Source organism: Taudactylus pleione, unplaced genomic scaffold (genome assembly GCF_031769625.1).
Source record: "Taudactylus pleione unplaced genomic scaffold, aTauple2 ptg000305l, whole genome shotgun sequence".
Taxonomy (NCBI): Eukaryota; Metazoa; Chordata; class Amphibia; order Anura; family Myobatrachidae; genus Taudactylus; species Taudactylus pleione.
In genome coordinates, this window is record NW_028284706.1 from 7,009,796 (window position 1) to 7,027,035 (window position 17,240).

The 17,240-nt window shown below is 39.2% G+C and overlaps 1 protein-coding gene across 1 annotated transcript in view; it reads right to left on the reverse strand.

The window, feature by feature from the left end:
- Positions 1-402: 402 nt before the first annotated feature.
- Positions 403-17,240, reverse strand: part of LOC148511545 (uncharacterized) — a gene marked incomplete at its 5' end in the record, with an annotated part of 38,690 nt that continues 21,852 nt past the window's right edge. Inside the window, one exon of the mRNA XM_088442119.1 lies at positions 403-3,519. Coding sequence (XP_088298245.1) covers positions 1,781-3,519 — 1,739 coding nt within the window. The remainder of the gene's footprint in view (positions 3,520-17,240) is intronic.

A 17,240-nucleotide genomic window follows, 5' to 3' on the forward strand; every position in this document is an offset into this window, starting at 1 on the left:
TTAAGCTGTACAGATATTTAAGACATAAGATAATTATAGGGGACTGGAGTATGAGGCAGTAATATGGATATAGGGGTCTGATGGATGTTGTTATTATTATTATTAATATTACCAGTTATTTAAATATGCACACAAATTCCGCAGCGCTTGTCCAGTCACATCAGTCCCTGCCCCAGTGGAGCTTACAATCTATATTCCCTACCACATGCTCACGCACCCACACACACTAGGGTTAATTTTTGTTGGGACCCAATTAACCTACCAGTATATTTTTGGAGTGTGGGAGGAAACCGGAGTACCCAGAGGAAATCTATGCAAGCACAGGGAGAATATACAAACTCCACACAGTTGTAATGTTTATGTCTATAATGCTTCCAATGGATAGTCAGTCATACATAAGTGTGCAAGAAGAGACCCTTTATTTATACCCATTAAGATTATTAACATTCTGCAAGAAAACCATACAGCAGAAGATAATGTTCATGTTACAATTTCACATTGGATAGATGGTTTATTACAATGACCGCAATTGACACAAAACGTCCACTTCTCAAGCATTCTACAAAACTCCTAAACACTATATATATATATATATATATATATATATATATATATAAGAAATGCACTGTAGTCATACAATGTCTTACAAGAAGTAACAAAGTAAAAAATATAGAGTACAATAATTAAAGAAAACATTTAACGATTGATTGTAAATAATGATTTTATGTTTGTTTAGTTTTAATCTTCTAGTAATGTTACCATCATTATTTGTAAAGCTTTTACCATTGAAATATAAATTAATAATAAAAATTAGTAAATATTCTATTTTATATACTACTGTATATAATCCATGTGTTATAAGATGAGTCATGTTTCCAAAACTTCTTTACACGAGTAGATTTGCATCACTGTATGTACTATTAGTGAGCATATTTGCATTTCTTGGTGATAAATAGTGCATTAAGCCATAAAGCAATCTCAGTGTATAGTTCACTTTTAATATTGTACTCTTTTTCTAGATTTGTACTTGTAGGTATGTGTTATCTTATATATAAATTCAGTGGTCTGATTGTTTGTCTGTTTGGTTATGCATTTGGACAACGATTGGGATGAAACCAACGCGAGGTGGTCCAGATGGATCCTGACCAGGTTTTATGGGGGTTATGGTCCTGGTCGGACCTCCTGTTGGTGTACGCCGGGCAGGACTTTGACCTGGGGAGCCTATTAGGGGCCTTTCGCTGGAAGGATTTGGATGAAAACTTCACAGAGGGGTGGAAATTGGTCTGGGATGCCTAACTTAATAACTTGAAGATTTAAACCCAGGCAATGCTGGGAACTTTAGCTACTAGTATTATATTATTGCTTGACATTTTCAGTTAATCTGCCAAAAATTATTTTTGTTCTACACACCTAGGGGCTTATGTAATAGACTGTGAGATGCAGGCTATGGAGAGATTCCAGTGAGTAAGCATACATTTTTAAAGCAGCAATCATTTAAAAGGCAAAACTAACCTGGTGTTATGTACAGTAAGTGCAGGCTATTACATAAGTCCCATTAAATGGAACAAATTACTTTATTACATCTTAAATGATGTATCTTATAGAGTCTGACATATCACAACAATATTTTTCATAACAGAAAGTAAAATCAATTCATATATATTTTAGCAAGGAAGAACATGGTAGTCTGCATTAATTCCATCTGTTTCATTTGTCATAACCAATAATAATAATTATAATTAATAATAATTGTGGCACTTGAGCTATAACAGTGACATTACTAAACACAGCTGTTGGTGGATCCATCAGGGCCTAGCACAATGACTTCCTCAGTGGTAGTGATGCTTGTGGTGGTGGAAGATGATCTGTCCATAGAACAGGTGTTTTCATCATCAGCAGATGTCTCTGTGACTGTGTTGATCTTTACTGGTTTACTGCAGTAGGCCACAGGATTAAACTTTTCTGTGTTCAGGATTTTAGTTTCAGTAGAGGAAATCACAATGTCTTTTTGGTCATAAAAGGATTTAGGTTCTTCACCAGCAACATAACTCAGGATTGAAGTAGGAAAAATAAAGTCTGTGGTTTTAGTATAGATTGCACTAGCATTGATGGTCTTCATCTCAATATTAACAGTGGTGGTTTCATTTATTTCTAAGATTTTTACCTCTTTGTTTTTTATTAATTGTGATAAAACATGGACACTTAGTATGCTTTGGCTTCGAACTGTTGTGACAGTAATATTCTCTTCAGGATACCATTCTGTAGTTGATATCAAAAGTGAAGTAAATGTTTTTTCTGGACTGGAAGAGGTTGTAAATTTTGTATTAGCTGGTGTCATTGAAACAGCTGTTGTTGTGCTGTCTGGAGCGGCAGGGCTGGAGGTGGGGGTCTCTGGAGCAGTAGGGCCAGAGGTGGGGTTTTTTGGACCAGCAGGGCCGAAGGTGGGGGTCCCTGGAGCGGCGGCAGCTGTAGTGGTGGTAGTTGTCATGGTAGCTGGTGTTGTTGTTGGTGTAGTTGTGGTGGTAGCAGTTGTAGTGGTTGTAAGTGTAGTGGTTTTGGTCATTGGTGTAGTTGTGGTGGATGGTGTAGAGGTGGTCAGTGTAGTTGTGGTGGTAGCAGGTGTAGTGGTTGTTGGTGTTGTTGGGGTAGTAGTTGGTGTAGTGGTGGTGGGATTAGTTGTGGTGGTAGCAGGTGTAGTGGTATATGGTGTAGTTGTGGTGGTAGTGGTGTATGGTGTAGTAGTTGTGGTGGATGGTGTACTGGTGGCCGGTGTAGTAGTTGTGATCATTTTATTTGTGGTGGTAACAGGTGTAGTGGTGGTCGGTGTGGTGGTGGTCGGTGTGGTGGTGGTCGGTGTGGTGGTGGTGGATGGTGCAGTGGTTGTCGGTGTTGTTGTGGTGGTAGTTGGTGTAGTGGTGGTGGTGGGAGTAGTTGTGGTGGTGGCAAGTGTAGTGGTTGTCGGTGTGGTGGTCGGTGTGGTAGTGGTCGGTGTGGTAGTTGGTGTAGTGGTGGTGGTAGCAGGTGTGGTGGTGGTTGGTGTGGTGGTGGTGGGTGTAGTGGTGGTGGGTGTAGTGGTGGTGGGTGTGGGTGTGGTGGTGGTGGTTGTCGGTGTTGTGGTGGTTGGTGTGGTGGTGGTCGGTGTGGTGGTGGTTGGTGTGGTGGTGGTTGGTGTGGTGGTGGTTGGTGTGGTGGTGGTCGGTGTGGTGGTGGTTGGTGTGGTGGTGGTGGTTGATGTGGTGGTTGGTGTGGTGGTCGGTGTGGTGGTGGTTGGTGTGGTGGTGGTGGGTGTGGTAGTGGTGGTTGTCGGTGTGGTGGTGGTGGTGGGTGTGGTGGTGGTCGGTGTGGTTGTTGTAGTGGGTGTGGTGGTGGTCGGTGTGGTGGTGGTCGGTTTGGTGGTGGTGGTCGATGTGGTGGTGGTCGGTGTGGTGGTGGTCGGTGTGGTGGTGGTGGTAGTTGGTGTGGTTGTGGTGGTAGTGGTGGTTGTTGTAGTAGTGGTAGTTGGGAATGGAGGAGAAACTTCTGCAACAACAAAAAAACAACATAAATTATGTAGTGCATTCACATCCTTGCATGATATCATATGATAAGAGTAGTAATACTGATTTTATTGCTTATGAATGCTAAATATGTTAACCAGGACTAACTTTTACTTGTAACATGAGCCTATTATAATGAATGTGGGGTGTGCAGTGCTTAAAGTCCACACCACACTCCCAGCAAAAACAGCATATATTTACCTGCAAAAATAATTAGTGATCCAATCAGTGTGCTCCCCTTATGCCTACCCAACCCCCCCTACCCTCAGAGCATGGAATAACACCACATTCCAAATACAATAATTGAGATAAAAAAGAAAAGCAATCTACAGGAAAGATGACGCTGGTAATACTTAACACAGAACAATATAAATACAAATTCTGTAACTAGAGTAAAGTCATTGCGTACCATACTCGCAAAGAATGCTACTGGAATATGCGCATCAGTTTCTTTTGCAGTTTTTCTTTTCTTACCTAAAACATCGTGGAACCCAATTAAAAGTCTGAGTATATAAGACAACCATTGTATTACTTGATGTGTATTTATATTATTCTGTGTTAAGTATTACCAGTGCCATCTTCCCTGTAGATTGCTTTTCTTTAGCATATATTGAAAATGGAGTTGGTGCAATACTCTTGAAGATCTACACAAGAAAACCACTGAGAAAATTTTCATGGAGATCTGCACATGTACAGTAGACTCTCGCACAGTGCCAGAGACTAATTGGTGCATGCACTGACCAGAGACGAGGGGGCCCCCACAGAGAGACTGCACCAAAGCCCCCTCCTCTCTTGAATTGCCTCTGACCTGCAACCTGCCTGAGTTAACATTGAGTAAACTGTAATTAATAAGTTGTAATGCTGGACATATTTTCAATAAAAAGTACTTTTAATATACAGTATATTGATACAGCAGTGTTGGCATTTATTTAATTGGAACAGATATTATTAACAAGTTCCCTACTTTATTTTATGATCCATAATACCACCCTAGTTCACACTGTGTGTCACATTGCAGGGCTACCAGTACACATTATGCCACACAGTACACCAATTCACATTAAGAAATAGTGTCCCCAGTGTACATTATGAAAAATTACAGTGCCCACTGTTCATAATATGCCACAATATAGTGCCTTCAGTTCATACTGTACCACATTGCAGTGCCCCCAGTTAATATTATGCCACACTATGGTGCCTCTTTTTGTGTTACATTACAGTACCCCAGGTTACACTATGTAATATTATTGTGCCCTCCACATGTTATGCAACATTATATGAGCAAGTCAGATTATGCCAACTTTACAGTGCCATCCAGTTTAAATGATGCCACATTACATTGCTATGTTCAGAATATGACACATTACAGTGCCCCTTACCATTATACTATAACATCCACTGCACACTACTGTCACTGAAAATGGAATGTCTATCTATTCAGGATGAACAAAAGGTTGGACTCAGTTGCTTACATGGCAATAGTAATGTTATGCAACTACGGTACAGCACAGTACAAACCTGGATCAGGGGCCCCTAAACTTCTGGGCCCCATAGCAATGGCATCCCCTCCACCTACTATTGCTGTGACCATAAAAGCACACACAAATTCAGCAGTGCTTTACAGAGAATATTTCCGTTATCACCTTCAGTCCCTGCCACAGTGGAGTTTACAATATATATCCCCTACCACACGGACATATATAAACAGTAGGGTTCATTTTCTTATGCCAGAAGCCAATTTACTCTATGATGAGTGGCGGAGGAAACTGGAACACCCAGAGGAAACCAACACAAACATGGGACAACAAAATAACTCCACACAGGTAGTGCCTTTGTATTGAATTGAACTTAGTAATGCTAAATGCATTGATAACTGAGCTGACCACAAATAGAAATGTACTGTTAATTTATTTCATTACAAGCTTGGCTTACTACAAAAAGTTTTCTTTCAATGTTTAGAAATTTTCCTTAGCTGTCATTTGTCTCTATACAATATACTGGGCCTGATAAAGAGTTGTATGCTATGCCGATGTTTTAGCATTTGAGCAATAATCTGCAATCTGTGTTTGTGGTTGGGTACACTAGCATAATTGTTTGCAGCAACTTTTTACGCTCAGTGTGATTGACTTCAAGGAGCGATTTGTAATGGGGAATGGCGACAAAGGCCCTCATTCAGAGCCGTACGCTCTGAGCGAGTGCACGCTCTGAATGAGGGCCGCTCGCGAGTGGGTCTGAATCAGGCCCAAAGAACGCAGATGTGTTGAAAAAGGTTCTGGGACCATGGGCGAAATGAAGGGGTGGTCCGGGTGTACACCGGACCACCCATTAGTCCACTTGCAGAATTTTGTTTTTCCCCCCCCTGCCGCTGCAGCCTTCCTGCTAAGGAGTAGACAGTGAACACCTCAGAGGAGCTCTGCCTCCTCCCTGGCTCTAAACAACGAGCCTTTCACTACTCACGCAATGTGACATGATGATGTCACATCATGCGCATTCATACCTGCCTGCTGTATATGAACTTGAAGTGCAGACTCAGAGGAGAAGCAGTGCGCTATGGCGCAGATGGCTGCCGTGGACCCAGAGCAACAGCTGCATACCCTGGACTCTGAAGAACAGGCACTATCAAAAACTATCAGGTACATGTGTGCTGGATTTTCCAGCATTGGAATCTGTGGTTATAAATTACCCTACTAGCTTTATTTGTGCAGGGAGTGCTGGTCTCCTGCAATTACATAGTTATTGTTTTTTCCATGATGGATAGATAGATAGAAAGAAAGAAAAAGAGAAAGAGAATAAATAAAAAAGTATACATGTGTGTGGTCAAATATAATATTGTTTCAAATTTGTGCAACATATATATATATATATATATATATATATATATATATATACAGTCAGGTGCATAAATATTGGGACATTGACAGAATTTTCATATTTTGGCCTCTATTCACCACCACAATGGCTTTGAAATGGAACAAACAAGATGTGCTTTAACTGCAGACTGTCAGATTTAATTTGAGGGTAATTACATCCAAATCAGGTGAACGGTGTAGGAATTACAACGGTTTCTATATGTGCCTCCCACTTTTTAAGGGGCCAAAAGTAATGGGACAAACTAAACAATCCTAAATCTAACTTTCACTTTTTAATACTTTGTTGCAAATCCTTTGCAGGCAATTACAGCCTGAAGTCTGGAACGCATAGACATCACCAGACGCTGGCTTTCATCCCTGGTAGTGCTCTGCCAAGCCTCTACTGCAAATGTCTTCAGTTCCTGCTTGTTCTTGGGGCATTTTCCCTTCAGTCACATCATCAATAAATACAAGGGAACCAGTTCCATTGGCAGCCATACATGCCCACGCCATGACACTACCACCACCATGCTTCACTGAGGAGGTGGTATGTTTTGGATCATGAGCAGTTCCTTTCCTTCTCCATACTCTTCTCTTCCCATCACTCTGGTACAAGTTGATCTTTGTCTCATCTGTCCATAGGATGTTGTTCCAGAGCTGTAATGGCTTTTTTAGATGTTGTTTTGCAAACTCTAATCTGGCCTTCCTGTTTTTGTGGCTCACCAATGGTTTACATCTTGTGGTGAACCCTCTATATTCACTCTTGTGAAGTCTTCTCTTTATTGTTGACTTTGACACATGATTGATTTGATTTGGCCAACTGTTGTGAAGGGGTTTTTCTTCACCAGGGAAATAATTCTTCTGTCATCCACCACAGTTATTTTCCATGGTCTTCCGGGTCTTTTAGTGTTGCTGAGCTCTCCGGTACATTCTTTCTTTTTAAGAATGTTCCAAACAGTTGATTTGGCCACACCTAATGTTTTTGCTATCTCTCTGATGGGTTTGTTTTGATTTTTCAGCCTAATGATGGCTTGCTTCACTGATAGTGGCAGCTCTTTGGATCTCATATTGAGAGTCGACAGCAACTGATTCCAAATGCAAATGTCACACCTAGAATCAACTCCAGACCTTTTACCTGCTTAATTGATAATGAAATAACGAGGGAATAGCCCACACCTGTCCATGAAATAGCTTTTGAGTTGATAGTCCCATTACTTTTGGCCCCTTAAAAAGTGGGAGGCGCATATAGAAACCATTGTAATTCCTACACCGTTCACCTGATTTGGATGTAATTACCCTCAAATTAAATCTGAAAGTCTGCAGTTAAAGATCATCTTGTTTGTTTCATTTCAAAGCCATTGTGGTGGTGAATAGAGGCCAAAATATGAAAATTCTGTCAATGTCCCAATATTTATGCACCTGACTGTATATGAGGAAGTCCTTGTGGACGAAACGCGTTGGGACCCTTTTTCAGCTCCTCTCCATGTTATTGATTACACAGATAAGCATCTTTTTAATCTTATTCCTATGTTTTTTAACCCTGTGTGTACCGTGTATTCCCCATGTATTAAGTGTCATTAAACCACTTGTTGATGTTAAGCCCCCCTGAGTAAGAGTCACTTTCTGTTTGATTCAAGTTGACCTACTCCACCTGCACTTGTTAAAGTTGGGGCCATCAGACAAGCCTGAAGAGGTAACTTAGTACTAAATGCAGTAATTCAAGTTACATTCCGGTATGCATTTATAATTACTCCACCGTATTATCTGCTTGGGACATAAATTACTACACTATGTATGCGTATTTTGGCTCGATTTGAGCCAATCTTGTTTAAGGTTCCTGGTCACCCTGGAGTTGTGAAACCACTTCACCATATGAGGTTCCAGTAAAACATCTACAGATAAGCCTTAAAGATTTATTTTTTGGTACGCACATCTTTATTCGAGCACATGCAAAAACTTTCTGAAATACTACACTATTAGGCGCATGTTCTTTCCATACCCTATCTCCATATATATATATATATATATATATATATATACACACACACACACAATATCATATAGTGGAAAAAAATGCATAATGCCTATGCAAACTTGATACCTATAGAGGCCTAAGTGCTACGTGTGCTCATTGTAGAATTCCAACAAAGTGTAAAAAGTACACAAAAGTGTCAATACCTACATAATGTTTAGAAAATCATTCAATTAGTGAATAACATATACAGGTGTATCCAAATAAAAATTTATATTTAATTAGATAAAAAATAATACATAAGAACAATTAATTTGATAAAAAAGCAAAACTACAATGTATAGAATAAATATAAGCAAATGGATAAAAAAATTGGGGACATAGGATGAGGATCAAAGTGCTTATCTGAAAAGGATGTTCAAAAGTTCATGAAGGTAAGTGGATAGAGCCTCTCAACATGTTTCCTCTGCTTCAGGACTTCATGAAAGGAATGTGGCTCTGGCATGGTGTTCCAGCTTATAAACCCCACTAATAGGGACAGACTGGAGCTCATAAACCCTCATTATGACATCACAAGAAAATAAAAAGGTCTTTAAAACATGACTATGGGCTTATGTCCTTGGGTAGAATCGCTATTAATAACTAATGTTATTATTCAGAAAAGTACAAAATCACATATTTCTTTTCTCCTTTGGGCATTACTTCTGCCCTTCGCTGACGTGCTTTCCTGTCCATCACTTCCGCCCTCACCATACACCACCATTTGCTTATATTATTTTTATATGTTGTAGTTTAGTTTTTTTATCAAATTAATTGTTCTTATGTATTGCCTTTTATCTAATTAAATATAAATTTTTATTTGGAAATTCATTAATATTCATTCATCAATTGAATGATTTTCTAAACTTTATGTAGGTATTGCCACTTTTGTGTACTTTTTGAATTTTTGCACTTTGTTGAAATTCTATAATAAGCACACGTAGCACTTTGGCCTCAATAGGTATCAAGTTTACATAGGCATTATGCACTTTTTTCCATTATATATATATCTCATTTTTATTGAAAGTTTTGCACAAATTTGAAACGCTTTTATATTTGACCACACATATTTATACTTTTTTATTTATTTTACTCACAACTAAGATTATCCTTTAAGCACAGAAGTGCTCATTGTCAACCCTATATATTTTCTGCTATGTATACTGTATATATATGTATATATATATATATATATATACTGTATATATATATATATATACAGTCAGGTCCATAAATATTGGGACATTGACAGAATGACAGAATTTTCATATTTTGGCCTCTATTCACCACCACAATGGTTTTGAAATGAAATAAACAAAATGTTCTTTAACTGCAGACTTTCAGATTTAATTTGAGGGTAAATACATCCAAATCGGGTGAATGGTGTAGGAATTACAACAGTTTCAATATGTGCCTCCCACTTTTTAAGGGGCCAAAAGTAATGGGACTATCAACTCAAAAGCTATTTCATGGACAGGTTTGGGCTATTGCCTCATTATTTCATTATCAATTAAGCAGGTAAAAGGTCTGGAGTTGATTCTAGGTGTGACATTTGCATTTGGAATCAGTTGCTGTCGACTCTCAATATGCGATCCAAAGAGCTGTCACTATCAGTGAAGCAAGCCATCATTAGGCTGAAAAATCAAAACAAACCCATCAGAGAGATAGCAAAAACATTAGGTGTGGCCAAATCAACTGTTTGGAACATTCTTAAAAAGAAAGAACGTACCGGAGAGCTCAGCAACACCAAAAGACCCGGAAGACCACAGAAAACAACTGTGGTGGATGACAAAAGAATTATTTCCCTGGTGAAGAAAAACCCCTTCACAACAGTTGGCCAAATCAAGAACACTCTTCAGGAGGTAGATGTATATGTGTCAAAGTCAACAATCAAGAGAAGACTTCACAAGAGTGAATATAGAGGGTTCACCACAAGATGCAAACCATTGGTGAGCCACAAAAACAGGAAGGCCAGATTAGAGTTTGCCAAACAACATCTAAAAAAGCCATTACAGTTCTGGAACAACATCCTATTGACAGATGAGACCAAGATCAACTTGTACCAGAGTGATGGGAAGAGAAGAGAAGGAAAGCAACTGTTCATGATCCAAAACATACCACCTCATCAGCGAAGCATGGTGGTGGTAGTGTCATGGCGTGGGCATGTATGGCTGCCAATGGAACTGGTTCCCTTGTATTTATTGATGATGTGACTGCTGGCAAAAGCAGCAGAATGAATTCTGAAGTGTTTTGGGCAATATTATATGCTCATATTCAGTCAAATGCTTCAGAACTTATTGGACAGTGCTTCACAGTGCAGATGGACAATGACCCAAAACATACTGCAAAAGTAACCAAAGAGTTTTTTAAGGCTAAAAAGTGGAATGTTATGCAATAGCCAAGTTAATCCCCTGACCTGAATCCGATTGAGCATGCATTTCACTTGATGAAGACAAAACTGAAGGGAAAATGCCCCAAGAACAAGCAGGAACTGAAGACATTTGCAGTAGAGGCCTGGCAGAGCATCACCAGTGATTAAACCCAGCGTCTGGTGATGTCTATGCATTTCAGACTTCAGGCTGTAATTGCCTGCAAAGGATTTGCAACAAAGTATTAAAAAGTGAAAGTTAGATTTAGGATTGTTTTTTTTGTCCCATTAGTTTTGGCCCCTTAAAAAGTGGGAGGCACAGATAGAAACCATTGTAATTCCTACACCGTTCACCTGATTTGGATGTAATTACCCTCAAATTAAATCTGAAAGTCTACAGTTAAATCACATCTTGTTTGTTTCACTTCAAAGCCATTGTGGTGGTGAATAGAGTACAAAATATGAAAATTCTGTCAATTTCCCAATATTTATGGACCTGACTGTATATAAACACTGGGGGATAAAAAAATATTTTTTTTTTCTTACCAAGGCTTTAAGATTGGTTTGAGAGTACTCAGAGGTCCTATTTTCGCATTAGATCTTCGCTATAGCTGAATTGACTCCAGTTTTCAAATTAATGAACAATTATATAATTCAATTATTTTCTCCATTTGAAGTACCTTACTAGTCTGAGCCTGCTTTACATAACATAATCGACCTAGTTTTGCTTTTTTAACAACTACCCTCTTTCAACAATAACAAGAATTTGTTTTATTTGTGATAGCGTAGCTGGTAGTCACGTTTGAGACACATAACACATTCAAATCTCCTCACAAATGCTGGGAGGAGGCGTGGAGTGCACTGTTGAGCCTGCTGGGACATCCTCAGACCACAGCCATGCCTCTTCCCAGCATATGGAGAGGACCGAGTGACGCAGTTGGCACACCTCTTGTTCCTTTCTTCGGCCCTCTCTCTGTCCCACCACAACCAATTTCCCGCTGTTTGGGTTTGTTTTGTTCAGTACATCCTTGGCTTTTGTTAGTTAGCAGTGAATGTGTGAAACAAAACGTTTTTTTTGCTGTAAAAATTAGTTCTTCTCGGAGATGGCATACTAACAACCCTGATGTTTTTTGTTATATTTGTGACAAATATAGTGTTGCAAAAGAAAGACAAAATATAACTGTATTCGTAAAACAAGCATATCATGCTTATTTTGGACGTCACATAAGCCAGCAAGACAAGATTTGGGTGCCTCACAAAGTTTGTAAAACCTGCGTGGAATCACTCAGCAATTGGACTAAAGGTGATCGAAAATTACTTAATTTCGGCATACCTATGATGTGGTGGGAGCCAAAATATCACTTGAGTGACTGCTATTTTTGTGCTGTAAATGTGAAGGGTATGAATTAATTTAAGAAATGCAAATTAAAATACCCAAGTATGAATTCTGCAAAACAACCGATACCACATAGCAAAGATTTACTTGTACCATCATTCAGTTCTGAATGTGATGATGTGGAAATGTTAATTTCATCCAGTGCAAGTGACAACACAGATGAAAGTGAGTTTGAAGAAAGTTCCTCTACTCCAAACAAATATTCTCAAAAGGAATTTGTGACTTGAATTTATCGAAAAAAGGAGCTGAGCTTTTAGCATCCAGACTTCAAGAAGAGCACTGTCTTGAGCTGGATGTTACTATACTGTCATAAGGAAATAGAGAGCAAGACATACTGCCATTCTTTAGCCAAGATAACAATCTTGTGTATTTCAACAATATTCCAGAACTTCTCCAGATGATGGGCATACCAGAATATTGAGCAGAAGACTGGCGGCTCTTTTTGGATAGTTCTAAAAGTAACTTAAATTGCTTATTACTGCACAATGGGAATAAATTTGTGTTGATTCCTATTGGTCACTCAACAAAACTTAAAGAACAGTATGACAATATCAAGTTAGTCTTAGAAAAAATTGCTTATTCTCAGCATCAGTGGTCTGTTTGTGTCGATTTAAAAATGGTAAACTTTCTTCTTGGGCAGCAAAGTGGATATACTAAGTATCCTTGTCAGGTATGCTTATAGGATAGTGGGGCAAAACAAAAGCACTGGCAGCAAACCGTATGGCCTCCAAGAGAAGTTATAACTGTAGAAGAAGCCAACATCATTCATGAGCCCTTAATACTGCTGCCTCTCCATATCAACCTGGGTTTAATTAAACAATTTGTAAAAGCATTGGACAAGTCAGGCGATTGTTTCACGTATATTTGTCGAACATTTCCATCTTTTAGTATTGAAAAATTAAAGGCAGGAATTTTTGACATCCCACAGATACGAAAACTGTTAAAGGATCCAAATTTTACCACATCTATGACTGAAACCGAATCTGAAGCATGGCTGAGTTATGTGTTTGTTATTCAAAATCTTTTAGGCAATCACAAGGCAGACAACTATCATAAATTAGTCCACAACATGCTAAAATGTTTTGAGAATGTAGGTGCCAACATGAGTATTAAATCACTTCCCATCCAAACTAGGAGATTTAAGTGAAGAACAGGGTGAATGGCTCCACCAGGATATTCAGGTAAAAGAAAGATATCAAGGGATTGTCACATGATGGCTGATTACTGTAGTCTGCAGAGGGACTACCCGCAACAAGAATGCAAAAGAAAATCCTACAAAAAACGTTTGTCATAGCTTCCTAACACTTATGTATGTAATTATGCTATGTCTTTTTATAACATTTTACGAATCAAATTTAATCAGAATAAACAAAATATCTTTTTAACTATTTTTAACATTGTTTAATTTAATTTTTCATAAATATTAAAGACATATGCATATCTCAAAAACTGGAGCCAATTGAAAAATAAGCATGGCATATTCATGACAAGGAGCACAAAATTAATAGAGGTTGACTCTTAAATCCCTGGCAACAGATTGACTGTTCCCCAGTGTAATGTAACAAATGAAGGGATGCACTTAAAATTCTGGTGATATTTATGGCATGTCACAGGTTAAAGTACTGATGTTTCCGAGAGCACCTGCTCTTTTATCAATTGTTTTATTACTAACTTTGTTTATCCTCTACAGGGGCGTAGCCAGCAACTCGATGTGCCGGGTTGCCCCTGTAACCAGTGTAGCAGTGTGGAAGCCGATGGGTCATCACCCCAGGACACTAGCGCAGTTCATGTGGGCAGCAAGGACCTTATGAGGAGTTGTGTGCACAGTGGTGTAGATGTATTTAAGGTAAAAATATTTTAGTACATACATGGTACCTTGATATACGAGTGGGTGCGATCTGAAACATTGGTACTTTCATCTGTAACATGCCATAAATAACATCAGAATATATATCTATATAATCGCTGCCGCTCCCCCTCCCTGTAACTCCCCCTCAGTGTCCCTGCCCTCACCCTCAACATTCAGTTGTGATGGTGATCCCTGTCTGTAATGTTGTTCACAGGGCTGGGATTGCAAATGCATCAAGGAGATGTCTGATACCACCTTCTGCATTTGCATCAGAGATGGATGACTTTGCACAGCCGCTTTAGTGTGGTTATGCAAACTCATCCATCTCTGAATCAGGCCCATAGAGCATTGCTTCCAGTATGTTATCACACATTAAGTGTGATTTTTTAAAAAAACTTCTGTGATGATATTTTTGATTGATATAAATAAGTGATATATATATATATATATTTACATATATATATATATATATATATATATATAGTTTAGAGTTTTTTTTATTTCTGTGCTCTTGCAATGGGCACTTGTGAGTGGCAAGGATGTGATATAATTGGCATAGAGGGCTTTTAGGGTTCATAATTATTAGATGCATGCCTAATAGAAAACTATCTTGCTGTTTTATATTTACTATTGTACGCTGCTATTCGTGAGTTATCTAACACATTGTTTGGAATATTGGAGTCTTTGACCAAATACAGTATGTAGTTTAAAGCCTTTATTGATGTACTGTATGGTGGTCACTGGCTTGCTTGACATATTGTAATGTTGCTAGAGCAATGGTTTGTTAGTTCCACTAAGGCTTTTGTTGTGCCCCATCTACAGTTAATTTGGTATTGATAGGACCACTTACAGGAAATGTTTCCATGGCCACTTTAATTTCCCAATCCACCCTTGGCTGGGGTATTATTTGGTCTCTAAATTCACAGGTTCTCTCTTGCTGCAGTTTGTATGCAGTGCTGCTACTGGAGCTAGAAACTAAAGTGAATTCCTAGCAAACACAATGCAACAGTGATTCCTAAGCTGGGTGCTGTGGCATCCTGGAGTGCCGCAGAGTGTTTGCAGGGATGCCATGAGTTGGTGATCTAGTACCACATAAAATAATGTTTGATCAGTGTGATTGGCAGCCACTAGAACCGGTTTTGACTATAATAAAAATATGAGGTTAAAGAAGTGCAGCCCTGTCCACCACCATAAGTGACCCGAAGGATAACATAAGCACAATTTATTAATTTTTCAATTTCTAAATAAGTCTAGTACTCCTTTTCCATGAAAAATCCTGGGTCTTACCCATAATTTGGCACACTATGCTAAGCCAGGTCATACCCGGGATTTACCCCATTTCCACAGAGAATATCCCGGGTTGACGCCGTTCACACTGCACCTGGTTGCAGAATCGGCGCTTGGCAATGACGTCACCACCAAGCAATGGAAACTCCATCTCTCCCCAGAAAGCCAGAGCGGACTGGCAACCAGGGGAGTGGGTCCTTCCTGGGAAGGGGATCCTTCTCAGGGGGGGTGTGTCATTCGGGAGGGTGTCTATGACAGCTGTCACCAGGGAGGGAGAGATTACAGCCTCCCCGTATGAAGCAGGTATGGGGTAAAAACCATAATGGTCTGAACAATAAGGCTGTATCTCTCCCTCCCTGCTGACAGCTGTCACAGATAGTTTTCGAATGTCACCATGATGAAAATGGGGCCTGGGTCGGAAGACCCGGATTACCCATTTCCACTGAGCCTGACCAGGGTTTTACCCATGTAAAACCCTGCTCGAGACCAGTGAAGAAATACCCAGGATTTTTTATGAAGACCCTTTTCCACTGAGCCGCTACCTGGGTTGACACAGCAAAATCCAGGTATTTTGGCCAGTGGAAAAGGGGTATAGGATGCATTGATTCAAAAATGTTACACACATCACAGCCATTTTTTTGTCAGAGAATTTTTACATTTTTAAAATACAAAAATGAATGCAATGATGAATGGTGTTTATATTCCTGAAAACAATGCATTAAGATTACTTGAACTTAGTGTCTGATTGAGAAATGTATGTAGACCTGATGGTTTATGTATGTTTCCAATGGTGGAGAGCCTGCACATGTGCAGGACCCATCACACTCTATCATAATCCTAAAGGACATGGGGACCTAGGTGGCCACCAGGCCCTCGGCTATTCACTTCAAGCAAGTGTCAGAAAGGATGACCTGAAAATAGGGATAAGGCTAGAAACCTTTGCCGCCTAAGTAATGGTCACTAAACACAGTGGCAAACTTCCAATGTAACATAAGTTCTGGTGAGGGGTTGGAACTGGGACCACCCATTACCAAATGTCTAGTTTAACCCATGTCTGGGACATGTCAAACCCTGCATCTGTGATCCCGCATGCAAGAAATATGGCTCCTGCTTCTCAATTACCATGGTAATTCTGTAGGACCATAAATTCGCTCAGGATGGCAATAATCAAATGATCTGCAACTAATGCTGCATATTTGTACATAGAAGCAGCAATATTTTACACAGATGCTTGGATTTACAAAGCCGCAGGTGTGTATCTCAACATATCTCCCGGCAGCTGCAATATTTTCATATTTTTGCATAGCATGTCCGTACACATATGCAGCAGTGGAGGCATTAGTGTACAACTCTCAAACAGCCCCATAGATGCTTAATTATAACATCTTACTGCATTTACTGTAGTTTTGCAAAACATGGAATCTGTCAGAAAGCCTTTGCAAGACTCATACAATCACATTATAGTACAGTAATAACAGAACAGTTATGCTATCCAAGAGATGCTTTATTCACAAGACACTGCTTGGTAATCTGTCAACATATTTTAACATATTTATTATAATTCAGTCATTGTGAATTGTGTTTCTTCTGAAATGTAATAATTGAATGGAACTGATTAAATCTTTGAAATAATTAATTTTATCAAAGTATAAATAGCAGAGTCATCTACAGAAATGCAGTGTGTAGTGTTGGGTCAGAATTGGGGACTGGGATGTTCTAAACAAAAGTACTTTAAGTGCAAAAGTACACTTACAGCAACAGATACACAATGAGCATGTACACAGAAAATAATTTACACCAATCTAAACAAGTTGACTTAGGGCCTGATTCCAAGCTGTAGACTATTAGCATTGTTGCTGTATATTTGGATGCAGCAGCAATGCTAACATATGTTTATGCAATAAGAAACATCTTGTGTAAATAGACACTTTTATCCAGCTTCTG